Raw genomic sequence first — 15,908 nt, forward strand, 5'->3', positions numbered from 1 at the left:
AGAGAGAGAGAGAGAGAGAGAGAGAGAGAGAGAGAGAGAGAATTGATTGTACCTGTTTGTAGTCAGACAGACTAGGATCCTAGGGATACCCCATTCCTGGGTTGCTGCAAGCCTGGGTGCCCACAGCCTAGTAGAAATGAACAAGACCAACCTGCCTGGACATGGAGCGAGCCCAGGAATACGTACATTCTGCTTTGGCACAGATGAGGCAAGCGGTGGTGCAGTTGAAGAAGTTCAGGATCCCAGCCACAGCCACGCTGATGTCGGTGTTGCTGGGGTGAAGGTTCAGGGTGGTGAATCTCTGGAGTTGGAACCTGACAAATTCCTCTGGGGCCACCTTGAAATGAGGGACCTGGAAAGAAGAGCAAAACAGGACAGCAAGGAGAATCCAGATCCACCATGACGCAGAGATCGGAAACAGGATGGGTGACCCAGGCTGTGCCTGAGCAGGGCTTCTTTTGCTTAACACCTTTGACACACACCAAGGGGAAAGCAGCATTCAGGACCTGGGCTCCAAGCCCATGGGAGTAACGACACGGTAGCATCCTTTGGCTAGAGACCTCAGTACATTCTCTGTAGTGTAAGAGTACAATCACTCTTGAAGTCCTTACAAGACTGTAGTTAATAAATTGGAGCAGAGATAGCAAGAAGAGACACACAGTTCCCTATAGGTTAGAGAGGAGGCTTTCAGTGCAACCCAACATAGCTGGTGTATAGTAGATCCCAGAAAGTTTCCTGAGCAAGTCCCGGGGGTATGGAGCAGACAGCAATGTGCTGGAGGGGCATTCAGAGCCTCTGGATGGAGCCAAAGGGACAAACATCTGCCCTGGATTCATCAGAGCAGTGTTGGCGTCCCCACCACATCTACCAGCCTTGTTTCTAGAAGGCGCCGCGTTCCTTCTCTTTGCTGGGAAAGAGATATTAAGAGGCACCAATGGTGGCTTTATTGACAGCTTAGGCTATTTGGTAGGTAATGGGAAAGTTAAATCGTAATAAGCTGCCATCCACCTTGATTTTATTCAGACGCTCTCATCTCTGGTACTCAGAGCTGGGAAAGCTGACACTGAGCGTTGAGTCTGTACTGATGCGAAAGCAAGTGAGATTGAAAGTGGACAGCAGGAAGAATTTCCTGATGATGGGGCGCTTGGCGTCTAGAATGGATTAGTCAGATGCGATTACCGAAGCTTCCGTTGCCCGTCTTTGCTCAAAGGCTCTGCTACAGGGGTCTGGGATGCTGCTACGATGGTCTCTATAGGATTCTACCATCTTATCCTTTTACAATTTAGAGAGAAGTCTGCCAGAGACCTGGGCTCTTTGGAAACTGAGATGGGAAGAGAGCAAAGATCTAGTAAAATCCAAAGAGAAAATTACTGAATTCAAGGAGGCTTAGCCCCTGAACCATGAACAGAACACGGCCATATTTTTTTCCCCAGCAGGGATGGCATGGTGCAGAATTGACAAAACCCTGAAGATGGAGGATGACTCTCAAGATCAGAGCTGACCCAGTGCATTTCACCGGGGCCTTTCCTCCTGCCTGCACTTTTGTATCCTACACAACCGATCTAAAGTAACACACACACACACACACACACACCCCTTGAAGGCAGGAGAGATGACAAATGAGCTGGATGGAGGGCAAGGCTGGGGATGGGCCAGGTGCCCCGGCTCATTCAGATCCAGATCTTGGAGTCTCTGCCCTGACTCCTCCCTGTGTGACTGGCAGCTCACTGAGCTGCAACAGCAGCTGGCCAGAAGAGCTCTGCCCCTTAGCTCCCCCATGGTGGGGAGCCCTTGGAGACATTGATGAATTCATAGCTCCTAGCCCTGGATTTGAGGAGGGGCCCTTCAAGGAGGAGAAGGATACTCAGTTTTTGGAGTCTACAGACTGTTTTGTTTGTCTAGGTTCTACTGTGTGATCCAGGAGCAAACCATTTAACCTGGCTAACCTTCATCAAAATAGAGCGGACTTCAGGTGTTTCTGACAGTCCAGGAAGAGAGAATGTGATTCTGTGCAAAGAACAAAGCAGCCCAGCAAAGCAAACCCGCACACAGTCAGTGCCTTGCTTTCCTCCCTTCCCTCCTCTCTAATTGTAGAAGTTTCCAGAGGCCCTTTTAGCTGTGTAATGGAGAGAGTGGGGCGGTAACTCCAGGCTGGATGCAAGTGTTCAATCACTAGCAGGGGCCCTCTGGAAGGCTGCTGGAGAGGCAGCCAGCTGCTCTGTGGCCTGGGCAAGGGTAGCTAGGCCCTCACCCTGCTGGTTTGTTCTCTCTCTTGGAGAAAAATCAATCCACAATTGATTCATGATTGCAAATTCGTCCCAGGAAGTCACCACAGTGGGGCTGAGGGGAGAGCAGGAGGCAGGAAGCAGCCAGCCATGGGGGTCTCAGAAATATTAGTGGCATTTAAAGGACTAGAGCCCACGGTGAGGACTCCATGGCTTTTCCTCAGAGTCAGGCCTCATAAAATATTAACCAAGATGCATAATCTGAGTGGCAGGCAAGGTCACTCTGGAGAGAACATGGCCAGACAGGGGAGGGGCAACCGCCTGGCTGCTGTCTGGGCAGTGCCTCCTGATTGGACTGTGGGGGACGCTGTAAATCAGTGGCTCCCGTGGCCTCTGTCCTGAAAGGCCACACTGTAGACGGTCTTGCAAGCCAATGTGAAAGATCTTCAGCTCTGAGACAGGGCTCTTCTGGAGTAGGGGCTGAGGGAGGAGAGCAAGGGCCAGTGAAGGGAGTGAGGTGGAGAAAGGGAGAGAAGAGAAAGCAAAAGGAATCAGCCAAAGAGTGTGGGAGCTCAAAGACTGGCAACCTAGCCGATGAAGATCAGAGCCAAGGCTGGAGTAACAACCTGTGACACACTCGACTGTTACCTGAAGCACAGCGAGAGAGATCCAAATTAAACGTCAGCTCCTGGCTGAGCCTCTGACATGCTGTGGCAGGACAAAAGTGGCTTTGCGGTCTGAGCTTGCCTAAGAAGCACCTTCCGGAGTAACTGAGCTGGGGTTGGGGGGAGGGCAACTCTGAAGGTCTGTGAGAAGCAATTCCAGCCTCAGAACAGGGGTGGCAAAGGCCATAAAATGCTTAAACATAATAGCTCTGAGAGGGGGTTAGAGAACCAGGGCCTATTCCCAAACCCTGATCAGGGTATCAAGGATTCAGTCCCAGGAAGCTGGGTAGGTGGAAGCCTGTCTGTGATTCCCCGACTTTGGTAAGGGTGGTTTGCTCTGAGGATGTTAGGCCTTCTCTGAAAGGGCACCTGGCTGCTCTCCAGCATCAGATGCTGCTCAAAAGCCAAGACTCGGGTCTCTAGCACAAGTGGGAGATTGGTGCTGCCTCCCCATGTTCCTCCCAGAGCCTGGGCTCCATCTGCTTCCTACATACTGATCCAGAAAAGCTTTGGGACATAGGGAGGCTGGTGCGGGGCAGGGATGGGGGGTGGCAGGTGGGAGAGGTGGGGGTATGGTTGGTGTGGGGATGTGGGGACGTGGGGGCTGGGGGTACGGGGGTATAGGGGTAAGGAGGTGGAAAAGTCTTGTCTCTTGCCTATTGTTTTCTGGGCATATATTTGTAGGTGAAAGACCGCAGCTTCTAAACGGGCCCACAGTGATGCCTAGGATCAGCAGGCTCTCTAAAGTGCAAGTTGCTAGGAAACCTGTCTTCCATCATGTTTTGTCCCATGAACTGGAACCAGAGGAAATGGCCTCCACACTTTGGGCCCAGAGAGCCTCCAGTCAGAGGTCATACCTGAAGACCAACATCTCACTTAAAAGCAAACGCAGGAGCCGGTGAATGAGGGAAACAAAATAAAATCTCTTCCCCATCCACTTAGAAAGCAGAGGCTTTTACAGTTTATTCTCGCAATAAAACGGAGCAGTGGCTTCTTCCTCCCAAGGCATTCTTCCCCAGAATCCCAAGGAACAGACCGACAATACGCTGCCTACACCAACAGTGCAGAACTCAGGCCTCTGTTCCCTCTGCCTCATGCCAGACCACCAGCCTCCATCTCTCTGCAAAGATCACAGAGAGGCCACTACAGGCACTGCCCTGTCCTGGGCCCCAAGACACTGAGCTTACTTAGCTTGGAAATCCTGTGGTCAAACGTGTCCCCATCTTCTCATCACTTGGGAAAAGGACATGTTTCCCCCCCCCTGCCCCCCAGGAGTCATTCTACCTCACATTTGCATTGATGATGTCATTAACAGCTTGGCCTGCTTGACTCTTCCTGCATTCAAGGATCCAGTCTACAGGTACCATCCCCAAAGCAGCCCCACACTCACCTCCTTCTCTCCACAGATGTTGCTGATGATGGAGCTGGAGGCTGGGCTGGACGATGGTCCCAGGACAGCAACCACACCCTTGGGGAGGATCTGACACACTGTAGCCAGGGCAAAAAACAGGATTAGGGAAGAAAACAATCAGATGATGCAGCTCAGGCTCTGCCCTAACTAAGTAAGTCCTTAGACCCAACACTCTCACCTTCTGCCCATGCCCAATTCAGGCACCTTTCCACCCCTTCTAAAGTCTCTCCTCTTCCCGGTCTGCTAGGCTCTCCGACAGTTTTATTAGTGTTTATGAACAATATTAAATGGGAAAATGACCCAGGTTATGACAACATATAGCCATAGCCAACAGGGGGTATAAATTGTCCACACCATCACCAAAGGACAGAATCCAAGGTGCCCCACACACTCCCTATCTGGTCTGCAGAGCGTTAGGGGACACAGCTGCTGCAAAGGTGCAAGGTCTAGGTGGTACCAGAGTGGTGGCCAGCCTTCAATCTCTTAATGCCTCAGACACAAAGACAGTTGAGGAGGAAGAAAAGAAGACAATCAGGTGACCGAGGTAGCTAAGAGATGCCAGCAGAGAGGTGAAAAGCAGACAGAAATCAGAGGAGGCAGATGAGAAAGAGAGAAGAAACAGAAAAAAAAACGAAAGGAAGGGAGGAGGGAAGAAAGGGAAAAAGGAAGAAAAAAGAAAGGAAGGAAGGAAGAAAAATGAGAGAAAGGGGAAGGGGAAGGGGAAGGGGAAGGGGAAGGGGAAGGGGAAGAAGGGGAAGGGGAAGGGGAAGGGGAAGGGGAAGGGGAAGGGGAAGGGGAAGGGGAAGGGGAAGGGAAGAAGGGGAAGGGTGTCTCCTGGCAGGGCCTTTCTGGCTGCCTTGTCAAGAGCTGTTTCCCACCGTGTACTACCTGGGGACCAGAATTATCTGAGACCTTACTTTCCTTCAATGGGGAAGGCTCCCTCCTTTCCTGAATGCTAGACACTCACCTTTCACGGGTTACCCAGACACCCTCTTTCCTTAGACCCTTGTTCCCACATCCCTACTAAACATCTCTCATCTTAAACACTTTGTCCGATTTGGTTGTGATATAGAGTTCTCCTTTCTTTTCACTAGTGTGCATGCGTGTGTGTGTGTGTGTGTGTGTGTGTGTGTGTGTGTGTGTGTGTGTAATGTGGACACCAGAGGTCATCCTCTGTTGCTCCCCACCTTAATTTCTAGGACAAAGTCTCTCACTGAACCTAGATCTTACCATTGGACTAGCCTGGGCAGCTGGGTAGTGAGCCCAGAGGGTCCAGTTATCTTTACCCCAGCATTGAAGTTGCTCATGTGTATCACTATATCCAGCTTTTATGTGGGAGCTGGGGATTCAAACTCGGGTCCTCGTGCTTGTGCAGCAAACACCTAGCCCATTGAACCATTTCCCTGGAGTCACTTCTTCACAAGCTTGCAAATCCATTTGGCCAGGTGACTTTTGATGTTAGGCACAATGTTTTCTAGATAGGGTCCCAGATTGGATTTGTGAATGGATGTGGAATGATGGAGCCTGAGTCAGAAGAAGAAGGGGGAATCAAGGTTTCAGAATGCTAGAGGCTGAGGAATGGCAGACGGGAAGAAACAAGGGAAGAGAAAGAGACTGAGATCATTCTCTGCACACATCAGTGATGTCAGAGCCCACACGCCATCCTTGGCTGCATAAAGAGGCTCTCTGCTGCGCAACCTGACATTGCATCCACAACTGAAACCCCAGCTCCACACACATTTCTCTCTTAGTCATGACAGAACTCATTTCCCAGGCCCAGAAACTGCGTGTGAGGAAAGAGTGCATGCTGGTTTGTGGAGGACACCACCTAGTCATGACTGATGCCTGGGGCTCCTTCCAACAGAGAGAGAGAATCCTAACCATCAGCCACAAAAGCCATGGGATGAACTGCATGGGGTGCAGATACCAGGGGGAGGACTCCATGGTTCAAATCACAGAGTTGTGCTGTACCAGCTGAACTTTGGGTCTTCTAGGTCCTCTCTTCACCTGTGGGCTCCAACATCTCAAAGCTGCAGAAGACTCAACAATACTAAGTACACCCTTCCCCAGAGGCATGTAACCTAGTGGCCAGGCCTGACCTCGGATGAGCCTCAGAAAGATGCAAGCCTTCTCATACTTGACTTGCATCTCCCCCTGCCTGCTGGATGCTTTCAGTATCACCCCAGCAACCTTCAAGAGGATCCTCCCTCCTGATGTTAAGTGATGCATAGTAGGTCAAGGTCGGAGTTGGCTTTGGGCTTGAAGCCCCTGGCCCCATTCACGGTACAGTCTGATTCTCTCCTGCCATACCATCCCAGCTCTCTCCTTCACAACTACAAGCCTCTGTGCTTACAGAGGTCTCTCTCTCTGAGCTCACCTTGTCCAGCTTTTGTCAAGAATGTCACCGCCTGTCACTGGTTCTCATCCGACTCTCTTTCCTAGCATATGACCAGCTGGGTCATATCTCTGGGATTTCGTGACATTGTCCAGGGCAGTTTCTCATTTAGGTCTCTGACAATCTCTCTTGGCTAATGGCTCTTTCTTTCTTATTCGATTAACCCAGGTTTTACCTATGCCTCCCTCTGCATGAACAAACTTATCCTTGCTGCATTTGCCCAGATGACCCTACCATTTGGCTTATGTCTTGAGTACAAAATCAAGTTCTAAGCACCTGCTTGTCTTAGTCAAGGCACCTGCCCTCTGGCATCTCCTACTCAATATGGCAGAGTTCAGCGTAGTCTGAGCATGGACTCTGTTGCCAAACAGCCTGGGTCTGAGAGGGCATCAGAGTCCCTGGAGTAGGAATTGCAGATGGTCATGAGCCATCCAACATACATGCCAGAAAACAAACTTAAGTCCTCTGCAAAAGCAGTAAGGGCTTTTTCCTGCTGATCCATCACCTCAGCCCTCCGAATGTATTACTGTCTAAAGTTAGCCACAAAACGATGGGTTTCATTATGGCATTCCTAGACAAACACATCACTATACTTTTTCTTATTCATCCATCTTCCCACACTGTGCTCCTCTATCTTCCTCTGTCAGCTCTTGCTAATCCTTTTCCTCCCCTGAGGATGATTCGTTTTATTTCCACTTTACAGCTGTGGACATGAAGGCGTAGTGTGTAAGTAACTTATTCAAGCTCATATGGGTAATATATGGCTGAGCCAGTCTTAACCTTAGAAGTCCATCTGACACTAAGGCTCATGTTCTTAACCACTAGGCTTCACTTCCCTTGGCTCCTGGAGGTCAATGCTATGGTCACTCTTGATTCTCCCACACCTTTCCTCTCACTAGGCTCTGCTGATCTGACCTCACTTCCTAGGGGTTCTGTCCCCAGGGATCTCCGTTTCCAATTCTTTCTCCATGCTGCAGGGTAAGCCGTAATCATAAAACACTGACCTGTTGTTCTGGTCTGTCATATGTGTCCAAGCATTCTCCTGCCCTTAGATAACACACCAGGGAACCATGGCTAAGCTATACTACAGCTTTCTTGACTCTTCTCATGGGAAAATGGAAATAAACTAAATGTCTAACCATCAAGGAATAGCTATAAAGAGTGGGTCATATGGCCAAATAGAATGGTATTTAGGTATTTTAAATGTATCTGAGCAGTTAATAATTGCATTATGATTATTTATGTAAAAATATTAAGAGAATTAAGTAGGATGTAAAATTATATGTGCATCTACATAAAGTTCAAGCTAAGCCAATACCGGGGCTAGTTATGTATTGAAGAATGAGCCAAGGAAGACATGACTAGTGTCAACACTTACCAGGAGATAATTATGGCCTGCTCAGAGAACATCTTAGGGATGGATTTATGTAATTCTAAAGCAGCCTGATGAAACAGGCACAATGGCTGGCATCTTCACTTTACAGACACAAAAACAAGACAAAGAAATTAAGGAATAGAGTGCAGATTGGACGGCTTGACCCCTGGCCCTAGGACCACCTCCTAAGCCACAGCCTTCCACAGAGAATGGTAATTATCTGGAAGGTTCCATGACACCGCCTTGGCAGTGAGAATGTTCTGTGGGTTTCTTTTTTTATTTCTTCGCTCTCTGTAATGAGCATGTATTCTTTTTATAATATGTTGTAAGGGATGTGATAAAAAAAATTTTCCAATGACAAGTAAAATTTAAGAGGTCTGATCTGCCTGTCACCCTGCCTTCTCAGCCCCCGTGCCTCTTTCTGCACTGTGCCTGACTTTGTCTTCCTCCTCCAGGCTACCTCTGAGTGATTAGCTGTGCCTAAATCAGCTGTTCCCTACCTGACCGGCTGCCTGTGTTGTGGGACAAGCAGTCAGGGATGGGAAGGGGTGTGTGTGTGTGTTGAGAGAGAGAGAGTGTGTGTGTGCTTGTGTGTGTGTTAAGAGAGAGAGTGTGTGTGTGTGTGTGGTAAGAGAGAGAGAGTGTGTGTGTGTGTGTGTGTGTGTGTGTGTGTGTGTGGTAAGAGAGAGAGAGAGAGTGTGTGTGTGCTTGTGTGTCTGTGTGGTGAGAGAGAGAGAGAGGGTGTGTGTGTGTGTGTGTGTGTGTGTGTGGTAAGAGAGAGTGTGTGTGTGTGTGTGTGTGTATGTGCTTCTGTGTATATGTGTGTGTATGTGTGTGTGTGGTGAGAGTGTGTGTGTGTATGTGGTGAGAGAGAGTGTGTGTATGTGTGGTGTGAGAGAGAATGTGTGTTAGAGTGTGTGTGTTTGTGTGTGTCTGTGTGGTAAGAGAGAAAGTGTGTATGTGTGTGTGTAGTGAATGTGTATGCTTGTGTGTGTGTGTGTTGAGAGAAAGTGTGTGTGTGCTTGTGTGTGTGTGGTGAGTGTGTGTGTGTATGTGTTTGTATGTGGTGAGAGAGAGAGAGGTGTAGTGTGAGAGAGAGAGAGAGAATGTGTGTGTGTATATGATGTTGTTGCTGTTGTTGTTCATTCCTCTTTATAAACCTAGCCGAAATGTAACATTTTCTTTGCTTTCAATGCATGCAATAAAGCACAGTATATTTACAGTACATGTGCCTTTGTCACCAGCAGAAATTACTGATGTTTTCATAGCTCATCACAAACGTCATTTATATTCATGACTAGTTCAACCTTGTTCTGGTGCTTAGACCCAACTCGGAGCTTGCCTATGAATACATTAAAAATCATAGATATTAATATATCACTATTAAAATATTTTAGCTGCTTTTCTATATAATTGGTTTCCATGGTCCGCTATTTTCTCTACTTTAGAAGACTTCTCTAAGATGGGACTCCCATCCTGCCATGATCTAGACTCTTCTGCTCAGGAAACTCATATTGATCCTCCAGCATCCAGCCCAGCTCCTGCCCCAAGGCAAGAAAGCATCTCTGTGTCCTGCATCTGACCCAGCTACCTGTACAAACAGGGCAGTTCCCTTCGTCTCTACATTCCTAGCCAGCTTCTGCCCCAAGCATGCCTGTGATGGCTCTCAGCACAGGGATTTTTCTCAAAAGATAAATTTGTACAGAAGGTCATAATCCCAAATTTGGATGTGTTACCTCAAAATAAGTGGTAAAATCTCATCTAAGTAGACAGGTGTGTAGCTATTTGCCAGCTAAGCGGCCCTAATCCAAAAATCCAAAATCCTATCAGAAACTTTTTGAGCACTGGCATGATGCTCAAAACACCTGAGACCTGGGATTTAAGATATAGTGATTATTAGGAATTTTCAGCTACCAATGTCCATGCAAACAGTTCAAATCCTCACCTCCACCGCCACCAGGAAACACTTCCTGTCCCAAGCATTTCATTCAAGGGACATTCAACCTGTAGAGTGTGTGACTATTAAATATATTTGCTTGCACATGGGGACATTCTTCAGTGTCTGGCATATGCACCACGTGCACTTTCTATAGTCTCAAAAGTTCTGAGTTCTAAACATATCAGGCCTCAGGAGCTTGGGATCCTGAGCCTGCCATTCTGAGTTCTCCAGACCCACATCCATTTATCCATTGACTTCACTGGGTTCTAAACCCTTGAGGGCACAGGGGCATTTGTTCAGACGTGACAGAAAGCAGGTGCTCACCAGATGCTTGCTCTATTGAACCAAGGTGGTCCAAGATGAGTCCAGGGAAATCAGGTGGTCCACCTATCATATGGCAGCATAGCTTGGGAATCCCTGAGATGGATGGGAAACAGCCATAAAAACCCTTATCTCTAGAACTCATCTCTGGGCCTGGATCCCACAGGCCAAAGCCACCAGGGTGAGAACACTGAGGAGTGGCTGGGAGGGGCAGCAAGGAAGGGAACGAGATGCCCCTAACTCTGTTTCTAGGGGAGCAGGGGAGTGAGGATACAGAAAGATGTACATGACACGGTCAGGACAACTGTTTTCCCGGCAGCAGAGGAACCGGAAAGCAATTGTTAGACCATGCCGTAGAGGAGCATCTCTGTGGCTCTGACATCCATCTGGGGAGCTGGGCACAGGCACATAGGAAGAGCAGTGTAGGATGGAGAGGGCTGGCTGTGCGGCACATGGTCCAGGGAGGTTAATCCAGAGGCTACTGAATGGAGGTCCCTGTTCCTGGCAAGGTAGCTCTAGATGAGCCACTCAGCTACTGTCAGGTGCCAAACATCCTAGTCTCACAGGGCTAGGAGAGCCACGGGGCAGAAAACACTAGAGATGACTCAGGGCATGGCATCAAGCAGGAGAGCAGCAAGGCACAGGTGCCTCTCTGTTCCCACACGCAGAACAACACATGGAGAGACTCAGAATGCCCTACAATCCGACAGCAACTGCCACTGCACTATCATGCTCTGGAGCAGGGCCTGGCTCCAGAAACCACCACCACTGCCACCTCCTTCCCTCATAGTCACAAACCACTGCAGAAGGAACACCACCATTCCCTGGGGCTTCCCACGTGCCAGGCATCAAGCTTGCAGGCACACCGCCACTGAGAGGGAGACAGGAGTCTAGGCTTCGCAAAAATGGGTAAAAGTTGCTGAGAGCTCACACCAGGTCATGCGCTACTCCGAGTGTGTTAAATACTCCCACCCCATCCCCACTGATCTCAGGAAGGCACAGTGCTAGGCATGCCCACCCGTTTCCAGAGAATTCTGATTCTTCTCCCATAAGGACTTAGAGAAATAAGGCCTGAGCTGAAGATGTGGTAGAACCAAGGTTAGAATTCTGGAGCATACAGGTGACCTGAATAGGTGTGTTAGTCTCTACTGACCTTCATATCTGACCATCAACTGTGCCCGCTGTAGACTCTGTAAAAGACACTTGTTCATCAGCCATTTTGCTCCATTGTATCCCCCTGTCCAGGCTCAAGCCTTTGTTCGGACTAATGCTCCATATACTAGGGTGCTAGGTCTCTTCACTATAGAACATCCCAAGGCTTTGCCTAGAGTTTCCCCTGATGGAGTACCTGGCCTGTGTCCTAGCTCTGATGTATGCCCTGTCTGTACCCACTCTCTGACAACACCTCTAGAAGACATCTAAGAATTATGTCACTTTGAAGAATGTGTAGTCATCGAAAACACCAGGAGCCTCAGTTACTTAAGAGGATAGGAGCAGACTACTCCTGAGCTCTGCCATTCTGTGTGATTCTGAGTCCACGCTGTGCACCCGAGAAGTAAGGGGTGACCTTTGAGAGCAAAGGATGCTTGCTGAATGACTCCTCATGATCTGCATGCCTTTCTAGCTTCTCTTTACCCTGGCAGTGTGTGTGTGTGTGTGTGTGTGTGTGTGTGTGTGTGTGTTACCCACACATGCTCATGGAGGCCTGAAGCCAACCTTAGGGCTTGTTTCTTAGGCTCAGTCCATCTCGGTCTGTTTTGAGACAATGTCTCTTGCTGGGCTAGAACTCAGTAAGTAGTAGTCCAGGCTGACTGGCCACTGAGCTTAGGGATCTATTCACCTCTACCTCCCAAGCACTGGGATTTACAGAGATAGCCTGCATTCTACCACTGAGCTGTCACTCCAGAGGCTTTGAACTGATCTTAAGGGAACCTTAAATCCCTGGAGGTTCATGACCCCAAGCCTTCAAGAATCTTGGAATCCCAGGAAGAGTGGACTTGCAGATGGAGTCAGAACATATCAGACACACGTCCTGAGCCAGGAACGCTGGAGCCTGCCTTGGTCTTGGTTCCCTAGTGTGCCTTCTGGATATCAAAGGGAGACAGTGTGGACAGTGGACCGTATGCTTGCCTCGCAGAAACAAGCAGAGGTGAGGGGTTGACAGGAAGGCCCCTACTTCTAGCTCTATAGTAAATTAAGCTTCAGATTGGTTCTGGCTACCTAGTGCCAGTGCCTGTGGATATTTGAGTGGCAAAGGGGAGGTGCTCAGTTAAATCTGATACATTCGCCACAGGAGACAGAGCGATCTATGGAGCAGAGGGCATCAAAATCGGATCCTTTTAGGGGCTCCTTGCAAATGGAAGCCTGTATGGAGAGATGGCGATAAGATGCCAAGGGAAGCCGGAAGGGCTGAGAGGGCTCAGGGGCAGGGAAGAGGTGGCCTAATGGGTCTTGTCTATTCCTTTCACTTCAGATCTGTGAGCTGTGCAGGGGGAGTTAGCAAATCAAATATCTGGAAGCCTGAGGCAACAGTGGTAAAGGGCAGAGGTGGGGGGAGTCCCGTGAGTGTTGGGGGAAGCTTTGTAAGTGACCCCCCTTTAAACCTGCTGTATGAAAACCTGCCTATGTGAACCAGACAGAATGGGGGTTGATTTTCTTTTCTCCTCGTATCTTCCCAGCTTCCAAGTTGGCTGTTAATTAATGCCCTGTGTGATACTTTGCATCTCTAAGACTTGGGCTAGGCAAACAGATGATGCTAGCATCTTCATCTTCGTTACACTCCCTCATCTTGGATTCTTAAAATAACCTCCACTTCCCTGGACTGGCTGGCCCACCCTGAGTGTGATTCATTAAGTGTGCAATGTACAGAGCTTTTTGAAAAGCACCCATTACTTCAGTAAGACCAAATAGCCCTGTTGAATTGCTAAAGTCCCAACTTCAATCACAGCCTTGACTTTGCCCAACCAAATACATCACTTGCAGTCTCTTTCATCTCCTTGAAGCATGGTCCCTGGCCGCAGGGTGATAGGTGAGGGGTCGGGGGAGTCATCCAAGGCCCTGGATCCATGCAAATGTCTTCAATTAGCAATGAAAATCAGACCTGGACCACTAGCCCAGGGAAATCTCAGACTGTGGTACGGACCAGCTTCTGGCACGGGATGACCCACCACAACTTTCAAAGACTCAAAGCTGTCAGGCGCATCAAATGCAAGAAACTGGAAAGAGAATGGGAATGTCCAATTATGAAGGATGTTGACATTAAGCAAGTCACCTGAGAAGAGCCTGGGAGAGAGTGGAGCCGGCCCTCGGGGATGGCTGAGCTTTGAAACAGGATAGAAGAGGTGATGGGGAGGGTGGGGGTGTAGGAAGCATGCACAGCTGAGACAGGAGCAAAGATAATCCAACAACCAAAACTATAGTTTTCTGAACACCCATGTCACCCTACATGTTGCATGTGTCACTTACACTATTGCACAGACCACTCTGGTGAGATAACACGACTGTAACTATCACGTGACACGTCAGCAAACCCGAAGCATAAAAATGGCTAAATAGCCTTTCCATGCCACACAGGTAGTGCTTTGCTCAATCCAGTTCCCAAGCCCACAATCCTGTCATACCACTTAGGCCTCTTCCGAAGTAGGGATCAGAGTGGCCTCCTCCACCCAAGGATTCTGTTCTGAATCTACTTATCTTTTTCCAGTTTGCCATGGACGCTGAAGAGACTGCCTTAGCTCACTGCATGAGCCCACCATCCACCTGTTCCCGTCCCTGAACATAGCAAAACTAGGCGTGGCCTTTCAAAGAACTATCCAGGTGGTGTTTAAAACCTATGGTGGCGGTACACTCTGACTCCAGATGAAAGACACTTGGGGGTAGAAAACTCCAGAAGCCATCTGAAGCTTGCCTCAAACACACTGATATAAAAGCTGAACCGAAGGCCACTTGCTAATAAAATACTCGGTGCCTAAAAGGACATTAAAAAGATGTCCAAAGCCCTGCAAAGAAGAATAAAGATATCAATTTCCTTTAGTCCCTGATTCATCTGGCTTCATATTTTAGATGCCTTGACCTTACCAAGGCAGGCTGCATAGGTCACAGGGAGAGGACATTTCTTCCCGCCACTGACGCCATCCACAATGGGCACATATGCATTGAGTCCCGCTGGGGAGGCTCTGAAGAACTGAAGGGAAGGAGAGGGGAGTTGGTTTTCAAAGAGCTATGAAGAAATCCAGACCCTTGTCTGATACCTAGGTGAAGAAACTCCACAGATCAGACCAGGAGACTCATGAGAAGTTATTGGTATTCTGATTTTAATCGGAAGATCTTGAGCAATATGTCTTCCTTTTGTTGTCCTAGAAATTAATCGTGACATCTTCCCTGATAAATTCTTGTTGGCTAGAATCAGGTGCAATAGGCGCTTGCTGAATATTTATTTACTAATTGAATGAATAAATGAATGTTTTCATACTGGACGCACCACACCCTGTTCTGGAGAAGTGTGTGTTACTCACAGCTATTGAACCAGGAAAGGGCACTGTTCCCTAAGGACAGTCAACATCTGTCTGCAGACTGGCAAACACCAGCATCCTGTGAGACTGGCCACAAAGCGAGATGAGCAGTCCCAATGAGATCTTTCTCTTTGGGTTTCCAGAGGAACAGGTACTAAGCGGGAGAACGATGTTATATTCCTCACCCCCTCGAGGCTCAGGGGACATCAGGAAAGAATGAGCAGAAGGCTATATGAGAGTCGAGAGTCAGGGAGAACCAGAGCAAAGCTGTGTCTTTTGGATGTGGCAGGACAGCTGCACTCATGAATTCACAATAGCTGTGGGGGCCTGAGCTAGACTTGCATATGGTCAAGCCAGCATGGAGAGTGGAGGAGCTCACATGACTCTCTCCTGGCAGAGAAGGTTTGGAGTTAATGGTGCTAGGGCAAGGAGAGTCGGTTTTCTTTAGAGGCATGGTCCCTGATAGGCTGGCCATGCTCCAGATAATAGCCCCACACCCTTGCCTACAAAAATAGCACCAACTGGACTCAGTGCATTATTTATAAACAAATTGCATGGAGTTGGGAAGGGTGGGGTGTAATGAAAACAAAATTAGGAAGAAGACTATGGGGATAGATGCGATCTAAGTACTTTGTATGCATGCACAAAATTCTGAAAAGTTTAATAAAAATGTATCATAAAAAGCAGTACTAGGGGAGGCTGACACTACATATACTCTGAGGGGACTGTAAGTGCCATGAGTCCAGAGGTCCTATCTCTCTTGTTTCCAACACTGTTCCCAATGCCTAACATGCTGAATCACAGAGGAAGCACTCAATAAAAGCTCCAGGATGAAGAATCATAGGGAATCATCCCGGGCAGCCATTATGAGATAGTGTAGGATGGATGGGAGAGGAGAACTAACCTGCTGAGGGAAGAGCCTGGACTCCGCAGGACAGGAGGGTTATAGAGAAGAAAGGAGAACACAAGAGAGGCAGAGAAAGAAACACTGGGGAAGGGGGAGAGAGAGAGAGAGAGATGCTGGTGGGTCTGGGCACCACTACCTGCCTCCGCATCATCTGCTGTA

The 15,908-nt window shown here is 48.6% G+C and overlaps 1 protein-coding gene across 1 annotated transcript in view; it reads right to left on the reverse strand.

Moving 5' to 3' along the window:
* Grik4 (glutamate ionotropic receptor kainate type subunit 4) overlaps positions 1-15,908 on the reverse strand; it is a 301,102-nt gene that overhangs the window by 150,333 nt on the left and 134,861 nt on the right. Inside the window, exons 4-5 of the mRNA XM_029482082.1 lie at positions 4,281-4,378; positions 187-352 (exon numbers count right to left, since the gene is read on the reverse strand). Of these exons, the coding sequence (XP_029337942.1) occupies positions 187-352; positions 4,281-4,378 (264 nt within the window). The remainder of the gene's footprint in view (positions 1-186; positions 353-4,280; positions 4,379-15,908) is intronic.

This window comes from Mus caroli, chromosome 9 (assembly GCF_900094665.2).
Source record: "Mus caroli chromosome 9, CAROLI_EIJ_v1.1, whole genome shotgun sequence".
Classification (NCBI taxonomy): Eukaryota; Metazoa; Chordata; class Mammalia; order Rodentia; family Muridae; genus Mus; species Mus caroli.